The following is a 22,361-nucleotide window of genomic DNA, read 5'->3' as shown; positions in this document are numbered from 1 at the left end:
GGGAACAGCAGAGTCAACCAGTATTGAGATCATCTACTGTAGTAGGCAGCACTGCTAAGAATCTCACCACAGGCAGTCTGATGCCAAAGCTTAATTTTGCCCATGAGGCAGACACGGCCATATTCACCATCTACAGTGTGCTTTGTTCTGAAGGCTACTCAGAAGCAGTCATTCTTGATACTGAGGACCCTGGCAACTAAGTACAAGTGGCATATGTTTCTCAGACTATAACGCGGCTGTGTGTGAAATGCAAATACCAGCTAATAAGTGCCCGGTATTAGTGCGATGAGGCAATGGACACTTCCATCATACCAGTACGTGTTCTAACTCTGGGTTCTATGGACCAGTCGTGTGGAAAAGTCCAAAGAGGCACAAGGCCTGCTAGCAGTAGGTGTGGTGAACAGCTCCCAGTGACAAATGGGATAATCAGCAATTTGGAGCAATTAAAAGCAAGACCCTGGGCGAAGTCCGAGCTGGCAAGTGGAGAGCTCAGAAAAATATACCACTTTCGGCTTGTGCCTGACCTGGACAGTCTCCGCCCACACTTGGAACGTGCAAACTATCTTGCATATGTGCAACAACATTACCAGTTAAGAAGTCACCCCTCACCAGTAGGCCATGGATGGCATCTAGAAAATGACCTGTGTCTGACAATCCGTTATACCATCCCAAATCCATATCTCTACCAACAAACCCGCAGACAGATGACAGCAGTGATAGTGGCAGCGAAAGTGTTGAAAGTGAGTCTGAAAGCTACAGGTCATACAGTGAGCAGCCAGAGCCAGAGCTTTCACATTTCATATTTTCAAGATGGCGGCAGCGGCCATCTTGAATTTGGAGGTCAGATGATCCCAACACTCTACAATTGCCATTCCAGTGGAATTGAAATGTCATGAATATAGTGAAAATCTACACCCTACTCTTCCTTATAGCTCTTTTGATGCCTAATAAGCTATACAACTCATCATTTTCAAGATGGCGACGGCGGCCATATTGGATTTAGAGGTCAAGATGGTCCCAAAACTTTACAATTGCCACTCAAGTGTATTTGTCATGCCAGATATAGTGGAAAAGGACATCTCTTTTGTCCGTCTAGGACATCTGGTGCCAGAGCTATTACAATTTATGTTTTTCAAGATGGCGTCGGAGGCCATATTGGATTTAGAGGTCAAGATGGTCCCCAAACCTTACAATTACCACTCAAGTGTATTTGTCATGCCAGATATAGTGGAAAAGGACATCTCTTTTGTCCGTCTAGGTCATCTGGTGCCAGAGCTATTACAATGTATGTTTTTCAAGATGGCGTTGGCGGCCATTTTGAATAATGCGCTATAAAAAAAGTTCCTATCACATTTCAGAGGTTCATAGGAGCTAATTTTCATTTTAAATGGTTCCTGAAGTCAAATCCATCCAGAAAAAAAGGTAGCAAAAAAATGGTCACGGAATCCAAAGATATGACCCTACTAATAGGTGAATAAACTGGCCAAGTCCTGTCACTTGCCCCGCCTTCATCCAACATTACGTTTTCAAGAGAGGGCCTCATACAAAAGGACAAGCCGAAAATTGTCAGCGCGTTCGTGTGCATGGCATATAGCTCTGTGTGCAACGGAGAGCAAAACAACCGTTTTACAAGACTTCAAGGTGATCTTATTAAGTGGTGATTGGTGCAGTTTCATGTCAGAATTCAAAAGCACTTTCATATGAAGAAGGAAATTATATACTTCAAATACTGCCAAGTGCCCCAAGTTCCAAAGTTATTTCGTTTTGCTATAGTGGAAGCACCAAAGGAAAAAAAGAGCGTTTATGCTTTATGCTTTTTGTGTGTTATTATGAAGGCGGGCATCATTGACAAGCAAAAGAGAAGACGTTTCCATAGTGGTGATTTTGTGGTGCATTTTTGAGCAAGAAGATTTGATACAAATGCATGGCTAACCCCTTGATGTTTTGGCTTGCTTTCTAGAGCATAGTCATAATTTCCCCACATTTATTCACATCTTTCGGCAGGGTGTTTTCTGAAGGAGCAGCTGTGTCCAAAGGAGCATTGTGCATTGTGTGCATTTTACAGCAAAATTTGAAAAAAAATGCAAGCGTTCAAGACACTGGACACTATTGGTATTTGTCAAAGACCAGTCTTCTCACTCAGGTTTGTTATTATATGCATATGCATATAATAACAAACCTGTGAAAATTTTAGCTCAATCGGTCGTCGAAGTTGCGAGATAATAATGAAAGAAAATACACCCTTGTCACACGAAGTTGTGTGCGTGTACTTTCAGATGCTTGATTTCGAGACCTCAAATTCTTAATCTGAGGTCCCAAAATCAAATTCGTGGAAAATTACTTCTTTCTTGAAAACTACGTTACTTCAGAGGGAGCCGTTTTTCACAATGATTTATACTATCAACAGCTCCCCATTACTTGTTACCAATTAAGGTTTTATGCTAATAATTATTTTGAGTAATAACCAATATTGTCCAGTGCCTTTAAAACAAATGCAAGGCTAACCCCTTGTGACTTTTGTTGTGCATTTTAGAGCAAAACTTGTTGGAAAAATGCAAATGCAATGTGATTTTTGCTGGCATTTTAGAGCAAAGTTTGGGAAACCAATATGACATGTATGATTTTAGTGTGCATTTTAGAGCAAATTATGATAAAAATGAAAGGCTAACGCATTGTCACTTTGTTGTGCATTCTAGGTTAAAATTAGATAAAAATGCAAGGCTTAGTTCTTATAATCTGTTGCGCATTTTAGAGCAAAATTTGATTAAAAATGCAAGACTTACACCTTTTGATTTGTTGTGCATTTTAGGGCAGGTTTGGAAAGTGCATTTAAGAATGTATAGTCATAATTTTCCCACATTTGTTTTTATTTTTTCTGCAGGGTGTTTTCTGAAGGAGCAGCTGTATCCGTCGCAGATAGGAGCCGCCTTGCACTAGCAACTTCAGAGCCAGTATTGTGCATCGCCTGTTCGGGACAGCAGTCGTTTTCTCCTTTTCTAAGGTATTTCTGGGTACAGTTTTTTTTTCTTGTATAGCCTGGTTCATACTTCATGCAAATGCGAATGCGAAGCGAGTGATGGTGATGCAACAATCCGTACGCGCTCCCCTTCCAATTGGGTGCAAGAAAATTTGCTCGCACGAAGCATTCGCAGGAAGTATAAGCCGGGCATAAGTGTGGATCTCACACTTTCAGCATGACATCATCTCAGCCAAGGCATGACTTGGACATATGCACCAGCGATGAATTGGGGATGATCAGTGCATTCAAGATTTCCTTGTTGGTGATCTAGCACAGGATCCACTCAAGAGTTCATAGCTGAAATGACTTCAACAAACCTGTACCCACCTCCTTCCTGGTGATCATCCTCACTCTTGAGATGGAGGTTGTTAGGAAGTCCAACTCCACTCTTGGGTTGGATTTTATCAACAGGGGTTGTGTCAGCAAATTTGGTTTAAGTAACTTGACTGGTGTTTTGGGCAACTCTGCATTGGTGAAAAAAGACCTGCTCATCTCTGGTGAAAGTCAAATCAAGGTGATTGCATTGCATTTTAGGACAAAATTTGTTGCTTTTTTTTAAGCAAATTTGTTGCATGTTCAGGCAAAAGTATACAATGCATTATAGGGCAAAATGTGATTTCTACACAATACAATTTGATATGTACACAAGGCCTTGTGTGCAACATTGTGCAAAATTGGCAAAATTGGCATTTTCAGAAAAAAAGTACAAACGGCCTTGTTGCACTTTAGGGCTAAGTACACAAGGCCTTGTACACATTTTCAGGAAAAATTCGAAATTTTCAGACAAAATTTGACTAGTATAGAAGGCACACATATTCAGGCAAAATTTTGGAACAAATCTTAATAAGTATACAAGGCTATAGTGTCGTGGTCCAGAGTAAATGGTCCAGAGTAAATATCCGGTTTTGTAAATAAGCGTTGGGATTAAAGTAGCAATGGTAATGTTTCTTTATTTAAGTATTTAATACTATACGTGTAGAATGTTATAGATTTCCTTAGTGGGGCGAGCACACATACTTTAAGTTTGGGGTGAGCAGTCACGCGTGTGTTAAACTCGTTAATCGTTTGGAACTTTTCTTCGTACGCCACACAAACACCTGTTTTGCAGACATGAACAGAATATTGGAATTCGCAGAGTTTGGAGAATGCTGAGAATTCAGGATTCACTACATAAGGAAGGATTGCGGCCATCCTCGTCCCTCACATTTTTAATTCTTCAGTTTCGGGGCGGAGGTCTGCAGAGTAGCAGAGTTGAGTGGGCGGAGAATTCCCTCTGAGTATGCCCACGTTGGAGCGGCATTTTTAATTGCCGAACTGTGATGTTCGACATGTGTTAGTTTCGCCGTTCCTGCACGGATCAATCCGTGAAGCCTCCAGTAAAGTTCGTCGCTGCCGAAACCATGCAGTAGGCTGCGGTGGCTCTTCAATGACGGGGAGTTTGCACGTCGACGAGGCGGAGCTGTGAATTCCCGAGAGCGTCGAACTTTACGACACACAGACTCGTGACTTGGGTACTGTGTGAGTTTTCTTTTCCTCCGAGCTGCGGTCGTCGGACTTTGTTGTACCGGTTGCGTGAAGCAACGACGGTACGAAAGCAGAGAGCACCGAGGGGGCCGACCATTTTTCCACACCGGGCTTCATCACATCGCGTACCTTGGAAGGACAACAATTAACGGGGACATTTTCATCAGAATAGGCGAACACTGGTCTTCAGCTCTCTCCGAGAGAGTCGAGACCTGTAAATCAGAGGCTGTTGGGTCTTCAACCCTATTTTGCCTGGGCTGCTCGCCCCCCGTTTATATTCAACTCATGTCACAACTGGTTAACTGCCTTTGTGTATTGCCTTATTTTTGTTTACGTAATGGTTTATATTAAATTTAATTGAACATACTTGCTGTTTCATATTATGCTGGTCTGTTTGACTACTTTTGTTACCCTTATTTTTTTAGGGCGGGGTTATTTTTCGAAGTCTCTGGCCTTCAGGAATTTGGATCGTAACAAATTGGAGGCTTGTCCGGGAATTGAACCCGGGACCTCTTGCACCCCATCGCGTACCTTGGAAGGACAACAATCTACGGGGACATTTTCATTTAGAATAGGCGAACACTGGTCTTCAGCTCTCTCCGAGAGAGTCGAGGTATATCAGAGGCTGTTGGGTCTTCAACCCTATTTTGCCTGGGCTGCTCGCCCCCCGTTTATATTCAACTCATGTCACAACTGGTTAACTGCCTTTTTGTATTGCCTTTGTTTTGTTTACGTAATGGTTTATATTAAATTTAATTGAACATACTTGCTGTTTCATATTTTGCTGGTCTGTTTCACTACTTTTGTTACCCTTAATTTTTTAGGGCGGGGTTATTTTTCGAAGTCTCTGGCCTTTAGGAATTTGGATCGTAACAATAGTGTTGTACACATTTTCAGGCAAAATCAGAAATTTTCAGACAACATTTGAAAAGTAAACAAGCAAACATTTTGAAGCAAAAGTTCATAGGTATACAAGACGACACATTTTCAGACAAAGTTTGACATTCTCAGGCAAAATTTGATAAGTATACAAGGCTTGTAGCCTTTTTCAGGAAAAACTCGACATTTTTCAGAAAATGTCTGATCAGTATACAAGGCTATACACATGTTCAGACAAAATTTGATGAGTATACATTTTCAGGAAAAATCTGACATTTTCAGACAACATTTGAAAAGTATACAAGGCTATAGTCTACTTCACATTTTCAGAAAAAAATTTGATAAGTATACAAGGATATAGTCTTGTAATTTTTTTCAGGAAAAATGTTACATTTTCAGGAAAATTTTGAGAAGTATACAAGACAATAAATAGTCTTGTAACTTTTTCAAGGCTTTGTTTGAAAATTATACACCAGGCTATATAGCCTTGTGAAAAATGTTACCAAGGCTATAATAGCCTTGTGAACTTTTCATATTTTTTCAGAAAATGTTCACAAGGCTATAATAGCCTTGTGAACTTTCATATTTTTTCAGAAAATGTTTACATATGAATTATGAATGTATCATATTCTTCTTGTAAATGTTCACAAGCCTTGTGTTAACTTATCATATTTTTCCTGAAAATGTTATCAAACTTATTATATTTTTCCTGGGGGAAAATGTTCACAAGGCTGAACTTATCAAACTTTTCCTGAAAAGTTCACAAGGCATGTGAACTTATTATATTCTTCTTGAAAATGAAGGCTTGTGAACTTAACAATTTATTCCTGAAATGTTCTTATAGCCTTGTGAACTTATCAATTTTTTTCTTGAAAATGTTCACAAGGCTATACTTGTTAACTTACCAATTTTTTTCTTGAAAATGTTCACAAGACTGTATTATAGCCTTGTGAACTTATCAAAATTTTTCTTTAAAATGTTCATAAGGCCTTGTGAACTTTTCATATTTATTCAGAAAATGTTTACAAGGCAAACTTACCTATTTCTTTCTTGAAAATGTTCACGTAAGGCCTTGTGAACTTATCAACATTTTTCTTGAAAATGTTGTGAACTTATCAATTTTTTTCTTGAAAATGTTCACAAGGAACTTATCAACCAAATCAACTCTCTTAACATCGACTACTTTGACGACATCTCTCTCGTTTCCTTTGATTTTGAAAGCCTATACATTTTTTCATGAAACATATTAAACCCGGAAGTTACAGACCCGACAAGGCTGTCGGCCTGACGGCCTCCGCATGCGGTTAGTGGTACGAGTGCGGATGGCTTGTGTGCACAGTAGTCGTACGATGTGACAGTGTGTATACGGGTTGGTCATGCGGTGTGATCGCACGCACCACGCACAGGGTATACGGGTGGGTTTACAGCGGCGTCTTTTCGGAGCGAATAATGCGACTGCCTTGAGCAAGGCTATTCCCTTCTTTCTTTTCTAGGGTCATTTGAAGATTGGTAGGGCAGAATTCTGAGTGAGAAATAATTTGCGTTGGCGGAGAAGAACAGAATGGAAGGGTTGGGAGTATTTTTTGATAAATGATTTGGGATAACAACATTTAAGTAGTCTGGCTTTGAATAAATTAAAAATGTGATGGTATTCTGATGCACGAGCACAGTGAGTTTTTCCTGGGGGAAAATGTTCACAAGGCTGAACTTATCAAACTTTTCCTGAAAAGTTCACAAGGCATGTGAACTTATTATATTCTTCTTGAAAATGAAGGCTTGTGAACTTAACAATTTATTCCTGAAATGTTCTTATAGCCTTGTGAACTTATCAATTTTTTTCTTGAAAATGTTCACAAGGCTATACTTGTTAACTTACCAATTTTTTTCTTGAAAATGTTCACAAGACTGTATTATAGCCTTGTGAACTTATCAAAATTTTTCTTTAAAATGTTCATAAGGCCTTGTGAACTTTTCATATTTATTCAGAAAATGTTTACAAGGCAAACTTACCTATTTCTTTCTTGAAAATGTTCACGTAAGGCCTTGTGAACTTATCAACATTTTTCTTGAAAATGTTGTGAACTTATCAATTTTTTTCTTGAAAATGTTCACAAGGAACTTATCAACCAAATCAACTCTCTTAACATCGACTACTTTGACGACATCTCTCTCGTTTCCTTTGATTTTGAAAGCCTATACATTTTTTCATGAAACATATTAAACCCGGAAGTTACAGACCCGACAAGGCTGTCGGCCTGACGGCCTCCGCATGCGGTTAGTGGTACGAGTGCGGATGGCTTGTGTGCACAGTAGTCGTACGATGTGACAGTGTGTATACGGGTTGGTCATGCGGTGTGATCGCACGCACCACGCACAGGGTATACGGGTGGGTTTACAGCGGCGTCTTTTCGGAGCGAATAATGCGACTGCCTTGAGCAAGGCTATTCCCTTCTTTCTTTTCTAGGGTCATTTGAAGATTGGTAGGGCAGAATTCTGAGTGAGAAATAATTTGCGTTGGCGGAGAAGAACAGAATGGAAGGGTTGGGAGTATTTTTTGATAAATGATTTGGGATAACAACATTTAAGTAGTCTGGCTTTGAATAAATTAAAAATGTGATGGTATTCTGATGCACGAGCACAGTGAGTTTTATAACGGTTGCATTCGCCGAGAATGACACAATCGCCCTGGTGGTCCCGCCTTGTGAACTTTTTTTCTTGAAAATGGTCACAAACTTATCAATTTTTTTCTTGAAAATGTTCATAAGGCCTTGTGAACTTTTCATATTTATTCAGAAAATGTTCACAAGGCTATAGCCTTGTGAACACATTCAAAATTTGACGAGATGTTCAGGCAAAATCTGAACAAGTTCAGGCAAAATTTGACAAGTTCACAAGGCATGTTCAGGAAAAATTTGACAAATTCACAAGGCTTATAACCTTGTGAACATGTTCAGGCAAAATTTGACAAGTTCACAAGACTATAGCCTTGTGAACTTATCAATTGTTTTCTTGAAAATGTTCAAATTTATTCAAAAAATGTTCACAAGGCTATATTATAAATTTTTTTCAAATTTATTTAGAAAATGTTATAGCCTTGTGAACATGTTCAGGCAAAATTTGACAAGTTCACAAGGCTATATAAACCTTGTGAACACATTCAAAATTTGACAAGTTCACAAGGCTATATATATACCCTTGTGAACATGTTCAGGCAAAATTTGTAGCCTTGTGAATATTTTCAGGCAAACTTTGACAAGTTAACTCTCATTCAACATGTATTAACTCTCATTTATGCATGTATTGCAATCTTTGCCTGGTTTCCCACTGTAAGAGTTAAGACCAGCTAACTCTCACTCAACATGTGAAAAATCTTAGGCTGGTTTCCCGCTGTAATAGTAGAGACCAGCTAACTCTCATTCAACATGTATTGCAATCTTCGGCTTGTTTCCCGTTGTAAGAGTAGAGACCAGCTAACTCTCATTAAACATGTATTGCAATCTTTGCCTGGTTTCCCGCTGTAAGAGTAGAGACCAGCTAACTCTCATTCAACATGTATTAAAATCTTAGGCTGGTTTCCCGCTGTAATAGTAGAGACCAGCTAACTCTCATTCAACTAGTGTTGCAATCTTCGGCTGATTTACCGCTGTAAGGGTAGAGACCAGTTAACCCTGATTCAACATTAGGCCTTGTTCACATTGTCAACCAAAATTTGATCATACAGTGTATGTTCAGGCAGTTTGTTAAGTACATGTAGGATACAAGGCTGGTGTCCCCCGTAAGAGTAGAGACCAGCTAACTCTCATTAAACAGGTATTGCAATCCTTAGCTGGTTTCCCGCTATAATAGTAGAGACCAGCTAACTCTCATTCAACAGGTATTGCAATCCTTGGCTGGTTTCCCGCTATAAGAGTAGTGACCAGCTAACTCTCATTCAACATGTATTGCAATCCTTGGCTGGTTTCCCGCTGTAAGAGTAGAGACCAGCTTACTCTCATTCAACATGTCTTGCAATCCTTGGCTGGTTTCCCGCTGTAAGAGTAGAGACCAGCTTACTCTCATTCAACATGTCTTGCAATCCTTGGCTGGTTTCCCGTTGTAAGAGTATAGTATTTACTGTACTAAGGGGAGACCAGCTTACTCTCATTCAACATGTATTGCAATCTTTGGCTGGTTTCCCTTTATAAGAGTAGAGACCAGTTAACTCTCATTCACCATGTATTGCAGTCTTTGGCTGGTTTCCCGCTGTAAGAGTAGAGACCAGCTAACTCTCATTCAATAAGTATTGTAAGGCTGGTTTCCTGCTGTAAGAGTAGAGACCAGCTAACCCTCGTCCAACACCAGCCTTGTACACATTTTCAGGCAAAGTTTTTTTAAGTATACAAAGCTAAGACCTTGGCAAAGTTTGATGTTTTCAGGCAAAATTTGATAAGATGCATACAATGGCTATCTGGTACACATTTTCAGGCAAAGTTTGTAATTTTCAGCCAAAATCCAACGGTATACCAGGCTGGTACACATTTTTAGGCAAAAAAAAAAAAAAAAAAAGGAAAAATTTGACATTTTCAGGCAAAATTTGATAAGTACATGTATTAACCCTTTGCACGCTATCGGCGACCACAGTCGCCGAGCGTGTTTATTCCCTGCGCGCTGTCGGCGACTCCAGTCGCCCAGCAGTACTGCAAGTAAATAGATGATGAATTCTGGGAAACTATTGACCCCTGACCCTCATCCAGCTGCATGTATCTAGCTGTACATGTATGCAACGATATTTCGTCTGGAAAAAAACGATCTTTTGTCCCAAATTTTCTCACAATTTCTGATCAATAAGCTGTACGCTTTCAGGACTCAGACTCCAGAGAATCAGACTTTGAAGAGCTTTTTTCGAGAGATTCTGATGTGTTGAGAATGCTGTACGTGTACTATTTACGTGTACTGTGTATGTGTCAACGATAACGATGTACATGAACACGACAATGGGTCGGATGGCAGCAGCGAGGGGTCTGGATCGGACGATGGCCCCGAAAAAAATCAACAGCAACTAGGCTTGTCGGCCGGTGATAGAATAGTGGTAATGAAACAAGCGTATCTCGGTTATTCTTTATCCAAAAAACATTATGTTTACTGCATTAGATGGGAAATAAAATACTGAGTATAAAACTTATTTTGCAATTTAGCCCAAAACACTTCCTTCACAGAGTAAAGGTCTCGAGGAAAAATGTATGTGCATTTTAGTAGCCCCACACAGGAAATTCAGCACCAGGGGAATACTGTGTGTACAGCTTTGAAGCGTACTAAGGGTTAAGGGCTTTAGCCTTGTACACTTTTTAAGGCAAAATTTGATAAGTATACAAGTGTCTTGTGCACATTTTTCAGGCACTAAGGTCAAACCTTGTTAGCGCTGATCGCCAAAATCCTCCAACAACACAGAGAAAATGAAGATTTAACTACCAACTTGTTTCAAGTCTTGTTCTCTTTTATAACAAACTACTCTGCTGATCTTCCTTTTACAGGTTGTAAAATTATCACATTGCTCGTACAAAAAATACAAATTTGCGTTAAACATGATGTCATCAATATAAATAACTTCTTAAGCCGGAAATCCATGTATCAGTCGTCCTTCGTGCCTAACGCATAGTGTACAATCCTTTAAAGGAACACTTTGCCTTGGATCGGTCGAGCTTGTCTTTGAAAAGCGTTTTTAACCATTTGTTATAAAATGCATATGGTTAGAAAGATGTTTTAAAAGTAGAATAAAATGATCCACACAAGTATCACACAAAATTGCGTGATTTTCCTTTTACCTCGTCGACTAACACGGTCGGCCATTTATGGGAGTAAAGTTTTGACTCCCATAAATGGTCGACCGTGTTAGTTGGCAAAGTAAAAGGAAAACCACGCAATTTCGAGGCAAATTTGTGTGGATCATTGTATTCTACTTTTAAAACACCTTTCTAACCATATGCCTTTTATAACAAACGGTTACGAACACTTTTCAAAGACCAACTCGACTGATCCAAGGCAACGTGTTCCTTTAAAATGAAAATATCAGTACATTTACTTTTTAATGAATAGCACACAGTACACAATTCAATGCTGCTTGGCGTTCTCTGTTGTTTTTACCCATGACTGACTTGTGGATTTCCGGCCTTAGTTTTCCCTGGAAACGTTTTGCCTAAAATAACTAAATTCCAAGTAAAAGAAAAGAAACATACTTACATTCAGGGTAATCATATCATATAAAATAAAAATCTATTAATATTACTCATCCGATGATCATGTACATTTCACATAGAAAAATCCATTTTATAAATTACAAATATTTTAACTTTACAAAATATATATTTTAGAGTATTAATATGATGAGACTTTCTGGACGGAATGTTAAGAATGAACCTTAAGTGATTTTGATCACATGCACAGACATACCTTATAATGAAAACCAGATATGCTTCAGTTCATTTTGCATAGACAACTGTTAGCGTGTTTGAATGTAACAAAAAAAAGAATCTCAGCTAATTAAGCATACAGTAGTTATTTCAATAAAATACAAATACCACTCAAAGGTTATAATACATACACCACATTATGGGTCTGGTTCGTAGAGTTCCTGCTATAATGGTTCTATTATACCCTTTTCTAAAGAGTTTTCTTGTGGGGTCCAGATTAAACAAAGAATTTCCTTGTGGTTCTATTGTTCTATTTTTTCAAAGACTCTGCAAGGCAGCCTCGCTACCATGAGCAGCGTGCCATATCGATACCACTCGTCACAAACCCCTGAGAGTAATGTACTGAGAAACAATGCTGATTGGCTCATGAAATTGGTTATGCATTAGATGTAAAGTGTGCACGCGTGTAGTTTTAGGATATTTTCATATTGATCACGCCCACGCTTTATATGGCACGAACAGAATTTTTAAAAGGAAAAACCAAAACATTCTTTAAGAGGAAAGACATGCGTGCACGCGAAGAAAGGATTGATTATAGGCATTCATTGAATGAACACTTTCTAGGGGTAATGATCGAGCAAGGCATGCTGGGAAAAAATGGGGCGGCGAGATCGATCACCCCTGGGAACGAGGTTGTCTGCAAGGACCCTTCAGAAAGCCCATCCAAGTGTTATGGCCTCCAATCGTGGACCCCTTTGCTTAACTCTTTGTCTTGACAAATAGGGACACCATGGTTTTCCTTTGTGATAGCAATCTTGAACCTTTTGTCCCTTTTGTTATCAGTCCTCAGTTTGAATGACACTACAAGTACACACACTTCTGTTATCAGTCCTCAGTTTGAATGACACTACAAGTACACACACTTCTGTTATCAGTCCTCAGTTTGAATGACACTACAAGTACACACACTTCTGTTATCAGTCCTCAGTTTGAATGACACTACAAGTACACACACTTCTGTTATCAGTCCTCAGTTTGAATGACACTACAAGTACACACACTTCTGCACTCAGGCCCTCTTATAGTCCCCCTTTTCTGTGTACACTCCTTTTGGCAACAGCTCCCTTTGGTTTTGTAAACTTTTCCAACTGGGGACCTTCGTCCAACCGGGGACTTTTTAGCTACAGCTCCCATTGGTTTTGTACTGACTTTCCAACTGGGGACCATTACTCAACCTGAAACCCTAATTCACTCTTTTGTGTTCGAATGTGTATAACTACCCTGGCTGCCCATGGTGTCACCAAATAACTATCAGAGCGAATATGTCCTCGCAGGAAGATTAATCCCTATTAGGAATACACAATCTGAGAAGCTTTACTCTCAGGTTGAATTTTTGGGGCATAAAAACTTCTTTATTACTATACTATTTCAAAGTGGATATTTCTCAAAATGCTTATACTATCGAAAGCTGCTCTATGCTTCTAACCAAGAGTTCGTATTGGAAGATTAATCCCTGATAGGAATACACACTTTGGGAAGTGTTACTGTGGTTATGCTTCTCAGATTGAAATTTTGGGGCATAAAAACTTGTTCATTAATATACTATTTCAAAGTAAATATTTCTCAAAATGTTTTATAATATCGAAAACTGCTGTAGGCTTCTAACCAAGAGTTCTTTTTGCAATTAATTTTAAGAGTGACTACCAAACCTTTACTTCAACCTCTGAGCAGTTTGTTCTAGAACTGCTCTGTCTGCAACATCATTGAGTCACCATGCCTCAAGAAGTCCCCGGCAAAGGTGAGGATCTCCGTTTTGGTGACGACCCTCGGTGAGTGAGCTGGAGCTAGAGTGAAGTGTTCTCCTGAGGGGAACATGGCAGCGTGCCGATGGTCATCTTGTCTTACGATACACAGCCGAGGGTAGACGTTAAGGGAAGGAAGGAAATCTTGAGTTATCTGATCGCTGTGATCTGAAAGGAAAACGGTGGTCAATCAATTAACGAAATTACTGCAAAAAGCATGTTCATTTAACTTTAAAGGGTTTGGGTACCTTTTGAAGATTAAGTTTTGGGCCATTATAACATGAATCCCTACTCACTGTGAATGAAGATGTATGTAATATAATTTACCTGCAGCTTCATTGGCCATCAAGTGTTTGAGAACAAAAAGTGAAAATCACAGAGCAATGATTTCAGGAGAGTTGTGTAAATCTGTTGTACATGTTTAACAAAATTATTTTTGTGAAACTGTTTTGTTACTGTGAGACTTGCAGGCATGCACTTTTGCAGCTAAACAGCTGATTTTATTTTTTTTTACTGTTAAACAGTGCCGTAGAAAACTGAAAAACACAGTACAAAAGTTAAATGTTATCAGTCATTTCCATTTTTTTTTGCGATTAGAAAGTTGCATGTCTGGACTGAAATAAATTGGCACTCTTTACAATGTAAAGCATCATGCACACATCTGTCTTTGGAATTATACCCAAAACCTTGCCCTAATCACAAGCCTTACACCTGTACTAAATGGCCAATAATTGTTGGCTTAATTTACAATCTATGACCCTGACTTGAAGATCCAATTCAAGACACACACCATCATAGAGACAAACAGGTTTTTTAGTTGTTGTGAGACTTGCATGCATGTACTTTTTCAGCTGATCAGCTGATCATCTTTTTATTTTTAAAACAGTGCGAAAAAAAACCCTGAAAACCACTGTACAGAAGTTAAATGTGGTCGGCCATTTCCTCCTTTTTTGCAATTAGAAAGTTGCATGTCTGGACTGCAATGAATTGACTATCTTTACAAACTGAAGCACGATGCACACATCAGTCTTGGAATTATTTGCAGAACCTTCCCCTTATCACGAGCCTTACACCTGTACGCAATAGCCTATAATTGTTGGCGTAACAACCAATCTACATGTATGACCTTACATTTAGGTCCAACTCATGACACAAACATCATAAAGACACACAGGTTTTTATTTAAAAGGGACTGGAATAAATTGACACTCTTTACAAAGTGAAGCACGAGGCTCACATCAGTCTTTTGGAATAATCCCCAGAACCTTGCCCTAATCAAGAGCCTATTACACCTGTACGAAAAACCACACAGGTATTTTTAGCATGCAAGGACCCCTCCCTGTATCCATCAAGTGCTTAACAGCAAGCAGTAACTCACTACCAAGCCGGTTAACTCTGATGGAACAGGTACGTCCGTTGTTTTAAGCTGGCCATTAGCGGTTTCGCTAAGGTAGGGCCAGTCAGTCAAAGTTCTTGATGTGATGAACTACAGGTGTGCACTGTATACCTTGTGTGGGCAAGCAGTCTAGTGCAATGAACTCTAGTTTTGGTGGTAAAGGGTTTGGGTTTGAATCCCCAAGCAAGATGTGTAACTTACCCCGGTGTAAATGGGTACCTGAGAGGACAAGTTCTTGATTTGATAAGGTATTGTAAAGTGTTAACACTGTTATATTTTTTATTTGTTTTGTTTTGTGGCGTGTCATTAGCGAGCAGTGTAGTGCTTGAACTCTAGTTCTGGTGGTTTAAGGTGTGCAGGTTGGAATCCCCAAGCAAGACACGTAACTGTAATTGCTTCTCTATATACCCAGGTATTAATGGGTACCTAAGAGGGCAGAGATGGTCTTGATGTGATGAACTACAGGTGTAAAGTGTTAACACTGTGTACACTGTTCACTTTGTCAGGTGTCGTGGAAAGCAGTGTACTGCATTGAACTCTTTTTTTGGTGGTTAAGGGTGTGGGTTTGAATCCCCAAGCAAGATGCGCAACTGTAGCTTCTCCATACCCAAGTGTAAATGGGTACCTGAGAGGGCACAGATTAAGCTTGGGCGATATCACGATATTATCGAATATCGCGATATTAATTTGGAAACGATTTCGATATCGGATGGATTTGGTTTTAATCGAAATATCGATATCGATATATCGCAATATATCGCGATAATCGCGATATATTGCGATATCGATTAAATATCGCGATGTATTTGCTAGCTTAGACATCTTGCACCCCATGGGTTTGGAGTAAAACCAGAAGAATAGGTCATTAGAACACCTCTCTTACGCTATGACTGTCTCTTCTACAACTTTCACTTGAAGACTGATGATGTCAAATTTAATTAATCGCGAATATATCGAATATCGCGATATATTGTCGGCGATATATCGTGAATAAAATAAATCGATATCGCCCAAGCTTAGCACAGATGTCCTTGATGTGATGGACTATACAGTTGTAAAGGGTTAATGTTGTTCATACTGTTTGCCTTGTGGGGTGTAATTGGCTAGCAGTGTCGTGTAGTGTAGCAAGTTTTGGTGGTTGGGCAATCAGGGTGTGAGTTCGCATCCCCAAGCGAGACGGGTAACTGTAAATGCCTAGCCTATGGACGATGTGACCTGTGACATCACATGTTTACAAAAGAGCCAAAGACCTGGACTTCCTGCAGGCACGATTTGTACACATGCTTATTGGAAGAAAACTTAAAATCTTATATTTTACGGAGATTGCACTGTCTAATTCTTATCAACTTTTGATATAATGAAAGGGGGCACATCTCAAAACTTGGCCAGCTTTTACTTTCATAACTCTTGGATTTATGTGGAAATTATGACACCCTGCCAGAATACTCAAAGAATGCACAAGGTCACACTTTATTGTTAACAAAGTTCACATGGTCTATACCCAGGTTTTAATGGGTATCAAACAGGGCATGGTCTTGAGGTGTAAAGTGTTAAAGACAATTACCAAAGGTGTGAAGTGCCTTTAAAAGTAACAAGATACACATGTATCTGTATAAGCATGGGCACAGCAGTTGTGGTCACACATGGATATCATTGACTGAATAGAACATGATATATGTATTTAGCAAAGCCAGAAACACCTTTCGGTTATTTCTGTTTAGTTCCCGAAGCCCAAACACCTTGAGCTTCCAGTCCCTGGGGGCCATATATTCAAAATATTTTGAAGGAACTGTGACTCAGAAAAAGAAGAAAAAGTCTTCCCCTTTAACATTTGCAGACTATTTTTGGACATGAGTTGCAATGCAAACTATAATCAGGACCACACTTACCAAACACCCAAACCAGTGAATAATTCATTTCGGTCCAAACATAAAACTTGTATTCTATCTTTTTGTCCATGGTACCCACTCAACTAAGTACCAAGTTGGCTTGATACCAGTGGACAAAAGTATTGATCATATTGTTGAATACCCACGTAGCTACGTACCCGGGTACCCAGGAAAATGGGTACCAGTGGACAAGTATTTGTCATATTATTGCAAACTCACTCAACAAGGTACCCAGTAAACTTGTTACTGGTGGACTAAAGATCAAGGGTATCGATCATGTTATTGGAAAGATTGAATAACCCCTTAGCTGCTATGAAAGTTGCCATCTTGTATGCGTTCTTGACACGTATATCAAAGAAACACGCAGCACGCAGCGTTCCCAATTTGATTTCTATGACACAAGCACGCACACACAAGCAAACCCGCGCAGACACCATCTTGTAGAGCAAATTTCTGAACGGTGACGTCATATTCAATACGATCTATCCGCTCAACTACATGTCAACTGGGTACCCACAACTCAGTACCCAGTGCCAGTGGACAAAAGATCAGTATGTATCATATTGAATACCCCACTCGACTAGGTACCAAGTCGACCAGGTGCCAGTGGACAAAAAAATAAGTTGAAATGATTATTGAATATCAGAGTTGTGATCATAGCTCTGAAATTCAGTAGTCATGATCGATACTTAGTATAGTACTGTTCTAACCAGAGTAAAAAGTCCAGTGTACATGAGCAACGTTCCCCTCTCATAAATTTTACACCCCTGCCCTCTACCCACCCACCTCAATGATCCTACTCCCTCTGGAGGGGGGTGTCCCTAGTCATGACCGAGGTAAAACAAGCCAGGTAAAACAAGGTCAGCGCACTCGGGACACACAAGGATGCATTGAGAGACTCAATGCAATCAAACACACCTGGGGGAACCTGCAGGAAAACGATATATCAGCACTCCCGAATGAGTAGACAAGAAGCGCCAAAATAGAAACCTGATATCCTGATGAAAAAGCCTGGACTTCTACTAGTCTCACGCCGTTTTGATGTATGGACCAATCAGGGTTGAGAGCTGATAAGGTTTCAGAACTCTCGATCAACTGAGTTGAAGGGCCAATGAGTTCAGTGACTTGATCAATGATCAGTTAGTGGTCATGGGTGCTTACTGTGATCCTTCATAGTAAATGGGACAATTGCAGGTGGGTGGGGCAATTGCAGGTGGGTGGGGCAAGTAAGTTATGAAATGTTGAGATATCGCCAAAAATCCAGAGTGGTTTTGTCCACGCAGGAAGAACAATCAAGAATTGGGATACACAATCTGAGAAACGGATCTGAAGGTATTCTTTCTCAGATTGAAGTTTGGGGGGTTTAAAAACTGATGTCTGTTTCCATATTTATCACAATACTTCAAAGTGAGTGGTTCTCAAAATGCTTTTCTATATTGAAAACACATAACTTTTTATTGCTATTAATTTTAAGAGTTATTACTAAACGAACACCTTCCCTTCGAGGATTACAACTAATGCCAATAACAGAAGCTCACTCAAAACAATTCTACACTTACATAATCCAATAATCTCATTGCACTGTATCTCATTAAGGGGATTATAAACATTGTTATTTTAACCCTACAGCTCTAGAATAAACTTAACTTGAGGATCACAGAAGAGTCGAGCAAATTACGACTACTGTCTACTGCATGGTTAAGGCCAAAAATCCTTCAGGACTCTTGTGTACTCTCAGGAGTTAATTTGACTTCCTTTCAAATAGATGTCTTCATAAAGATCTATTAGAAGACAAACAGAACATCTTAAATCAAACCACAAGTTGATGTGTGTGCCCCACCCCACCTAGACTTTTGAGTTTAAAAATTACCAGAGTAAATTTGAACATTATTTTCATAAGCTGGTACATGTACTGATTGGTTTTGCATTAAGTGCCCCACCCCATAAAAAAAACTTGGAGTTTAAAAATTGCCAGAGTAAAGTTTTACATTTTTAAAAACTTGCCCATGTATTCATTTGTTTTGGGTTCTAAAAAAAACGTTATTTGAATCTAATTGAATTGGGGGGGGGGGGGGGTTAATGTGATAGTTTCATTGTTTAAACCTAAATTCATGAAAAACCTCAGACAGTTTCGCTATGCCTATTGGTGGAGAGGGCGTCACGTGGGAGTGTTTAAACGGTTGATAATGACCAGCTGGACTCTGTTTATAACAGGTTAGTACAAGGCGTTTCTTGTAACAGACGATGCAGGTGCTGTTGGTGAGTTGGCCGCGCTGTGTGTGAAAGGAAAACGAGAACGTCTTGCACCAAGACTACACGCGCACGAACGAATCCGGAGACTGTCGTAAATAGGCGTCTCAGTCATAACCATGCAACACACAGATGTACAGAGCTCTTGGAAAGCATGTCGGAAACAGATAAGTTTTACACAGTTTCTAACTTTATCACGCCTTTAAACCAAAAAGGCATTTATGAATGGGAATAAAAGAGTAGTGAATCGTTCTTAAATGGCCGTTTAAAACCTTGCAGCGTCGTTGCCGTGCCATAAAGGCCCGAGCCGAAGCCTTCGGCTCGTGCCTTTACCACACGGCAACGACCCTGCCTTATTTAAATGGCCCAGCAAGAACTTGTCGCTACCCTTTTATTCCCTTATTTATTTCATTTACATGCCGACAATGTATTTTACGTATTTGTATACTCAAATGGAAACAACAGTTTTAGTTGGCAGCAGGATGGTGCACCCCTTGTTCCCAATCAAACTTTTGACCCTCATTGTTGAAGTTCCTTTGAACATACTTATGAGTACCAGTGCTAAATAAATTATTATTTTGATTGATTGATTGATTGGTACTGACTCTACCTCAGGGACCAATAAAGAACACTTTATGAGCATTCATCCGTTCATTGCTCTTCAGCAGTACATAGTACATGTATGTACATGTATGTACATGTATGTACATGTAGGCCCACAAGTAGGCCTATAATAAAACTGTTTTTCTTGAACTTTTTTTTTCAACAAAAGCAATCTATGAAATTTGAAGAAGGGCTTTGAAGTTGAAGCTTAAAGCACTGTATTAAAGGGACACAGGTTTCATGACTGGGACTTGCTCGAACCAACACTCTGCTGATCAGAAACACAAGAGCTTGAGTCCAGTTCACTTGACTGCTAGGTTTCATGACTGGGACTTGCTCGAACCAACACTCTGCTGATCAGAAACACAAGAGCTTGAGTCCAGTTCACTTGACTGCTAGGTTTCATGACTGGGACTTGCTCGAACCAACACTCTGCTGATCAGAAACACAAGAGCTTGAGTCCAGTTCACTTGACTGCTAGGTTTCATGACTGGGACTTGCTCGAACCAACACTCTGCTGATCAGAAACACAAGAGCTTGAGTCCAGTTCACTTGACTGCTAGGCCACGACATGCCATACTAAAAAACGTATCAAATTGCTCAGTATTCTCAATTTTGGAATGGGGGTGCGATAAAGTGTGTTTAATAAACCACAGTAGTGAGAGTCATTACTAACGAAAAAGTCTGAAACTTGGATACAAATTCAAGGGTACGTTGAAATAATGTTATTTGTACAGTTTGGTAACCCCTGGGGTTATCGATTTCAAGGAGCTTTTTGGAAACAGTATCCAAAGCACTAGAGAAGTAGACCAATGAGCAGGATTTCTTTATTTTTGGAGAAAAATAATGTCTGATTCCCTCACCAGGCCAACATAAAAAGTCTGAATTCAGCCAAAAGTCTGAACAATCTCATCCTTGAACCCAGTATTAACTTTCTTGAGTTGTAACTAATAGTGAATGAACCCAGGCCATTACATCATCAAGTCCTTTCAATAGGACAACAACTATGCATCCAAAATCTGACTTTTTTCTAAAGTGATTTATTACACGACCAGCATCCAAATAATGTCTTCTCCACCTTACTGATGACCTCTGAATTTTTAAAAAGGAAAGCATCATTGCATAACGTCCCATTTTTTGGAGACAGATTACCAGAATGACCTCATTGGACATGCATCAATTAAACCAGGCTGTCATCGCCAAGGTAATTTCCTTTTTCAAAAAAATTTACGACAATCTGAGGAAAATTGTAAAAAACCCTGAGGGTAAATCGAGGTTGGGATTATAGGAGGAACTCTGACGTCTCCACAAAGGATAAAAAATGACAAGTTTCATGATGAAGTCCAGACCACCATGGTTCTTCTTAGGAAGTGAGCTGGAAATGGTCAGTGCAGGATGGGGGGGGGGGGGGGGCTCGGGGGGGGGGGGGGGCTTGGTAAACACTCCTAAAGAGGGGGCTCCACAGTCCATTACAGTTCTCTTAACAGATAAATCCTTATGAAAATGGGGGGGGGGGTACAGAATATTCAAAGTACAGAATATTCAATTTATAAACACTCCTAATAGAGAGGGGCTCCATGGTCAAGTTTAGTTTTTTCCCACAAATACACATGTAGATCAAGTCCTTATACAAAATAGGGTGGACCTAGAAGTCTCTAAACCACATTAGCTCAAGTACAGAATCTTGATGCTTCATGGTCATATACAGTTTTTGTGATCAACTTATTTTCCAATAGATGAAGTCAACATGACAATTTGGGAACAAACAGTATACATTGCCACTGTGTGTTTGATACCTTTCAAGCGCCATTTTTGTCAAAAGCTAATTTGGACACAGGCTGAACAGCGCCACTCTCACATCAACCAATGTTGGACAAGATTTTACAAGGGGCCTTGGACACTACAAAAATAGTTGGCCTTTCACACAAGGTACACACAATTGTACAACCTTGTTCCAATTTATCAAGGAACCCATGCTAAACTGCCTTGTGTGAAGGTTTTCAAATCAAGCACCCCAAGTGTATCAAGTCTATCTTCAATTATTCTTCATTAAATCTAATATTGGACTTGGTATTGGTATTGAAATCTAGGTAAACAGTAATCATGTCACACAGCTTGGCCAAGTCTATTAAGCGGCTGTTCTTCTCAAATAACAAGACAAAAGTGACACGTCATTTCTCTGAATGTCTTTTTTTGTGGTTAACATGAAGTCACAGGCACAGATGGTCAGTGTTAAATATTCGCTGGTTTAGACTCAAGCAATGAAGATTATCTCTTTCTACACTTGGTATTTTTTTCTCCATCAGCGACAAGTAGCCTCATATGAAACACATTTTCTAATGTCCAATTGGATATAAAGGCGCTAATCCATTTAAAGAGAAAAATGGTTTCTGTTTACATCACTTTCTTTTTAACAAAATCCTGAATTAAGGGGAAATACTTGAGAAACTACATGCCTACATCAAAATGGCACAAAAGTTACAAATGAAGGTCGATACAAATGGCTTTAAATTCGAAAACAAAAAGACTGCAGTTTTGATACTGAAGGGAGAACAACATTCCAGCGTAAAGCATTTTCGTTTGCACCATTTTCACTGAACTGAGGTTGGATGT

At 39.5% G+C, this 22,361-nt stretch overlaps 1 protein-coding gene across 3 annotated transcripts in view; it reads right to left on the bottom strand.

Moving 5' to 3' along the window:
• Positions 1–11,397: 11,397 nt before the first annotated feature.
• LOC117297450 overlaps positions 11,398–22,361 on the bottom strand; it is a 64,330-nt gene continuing 53,366 nt past the window's right edge. For 2 of the 3 annotated variants that reach the window (XM_033780491.1, XM_033780492.1), the window contains one exon: positions 11,398–13,778. In XM_033780491.1, the coding sequence (XP_033636382.1) occupies positions 13,546–13,778 (233 nt within the window). In that variant the 3' untranslated portion in view covers positions 11,398–13,545. Of the gene's footprint in view, positions 13,779–18,612; positions 18,677–22,361 lie in introns of those variants that run through there. The other variant, XM_033780493.1, reaches the window with a different exon arrangement.

The sequence above is a fragment of the Asterias rubens genome, chromosome 12 (genome assembly GCF_902459465.1).
Source record: "Asterias rubens chromosome 12, eAstRub1.3, whole genome shotgun sequence".
Classification (NCBI taxonomy): Eukaryota; Metazoa; Echinodermata; class Asteroidea; order Forcipulatida; family Asteriidae; genus Asterias; species Asterias rubens.
Note: the sequence above shows the minus strand (reverse complement) of the source record. Positions and strands in the feature narration are given on the sequence as shown.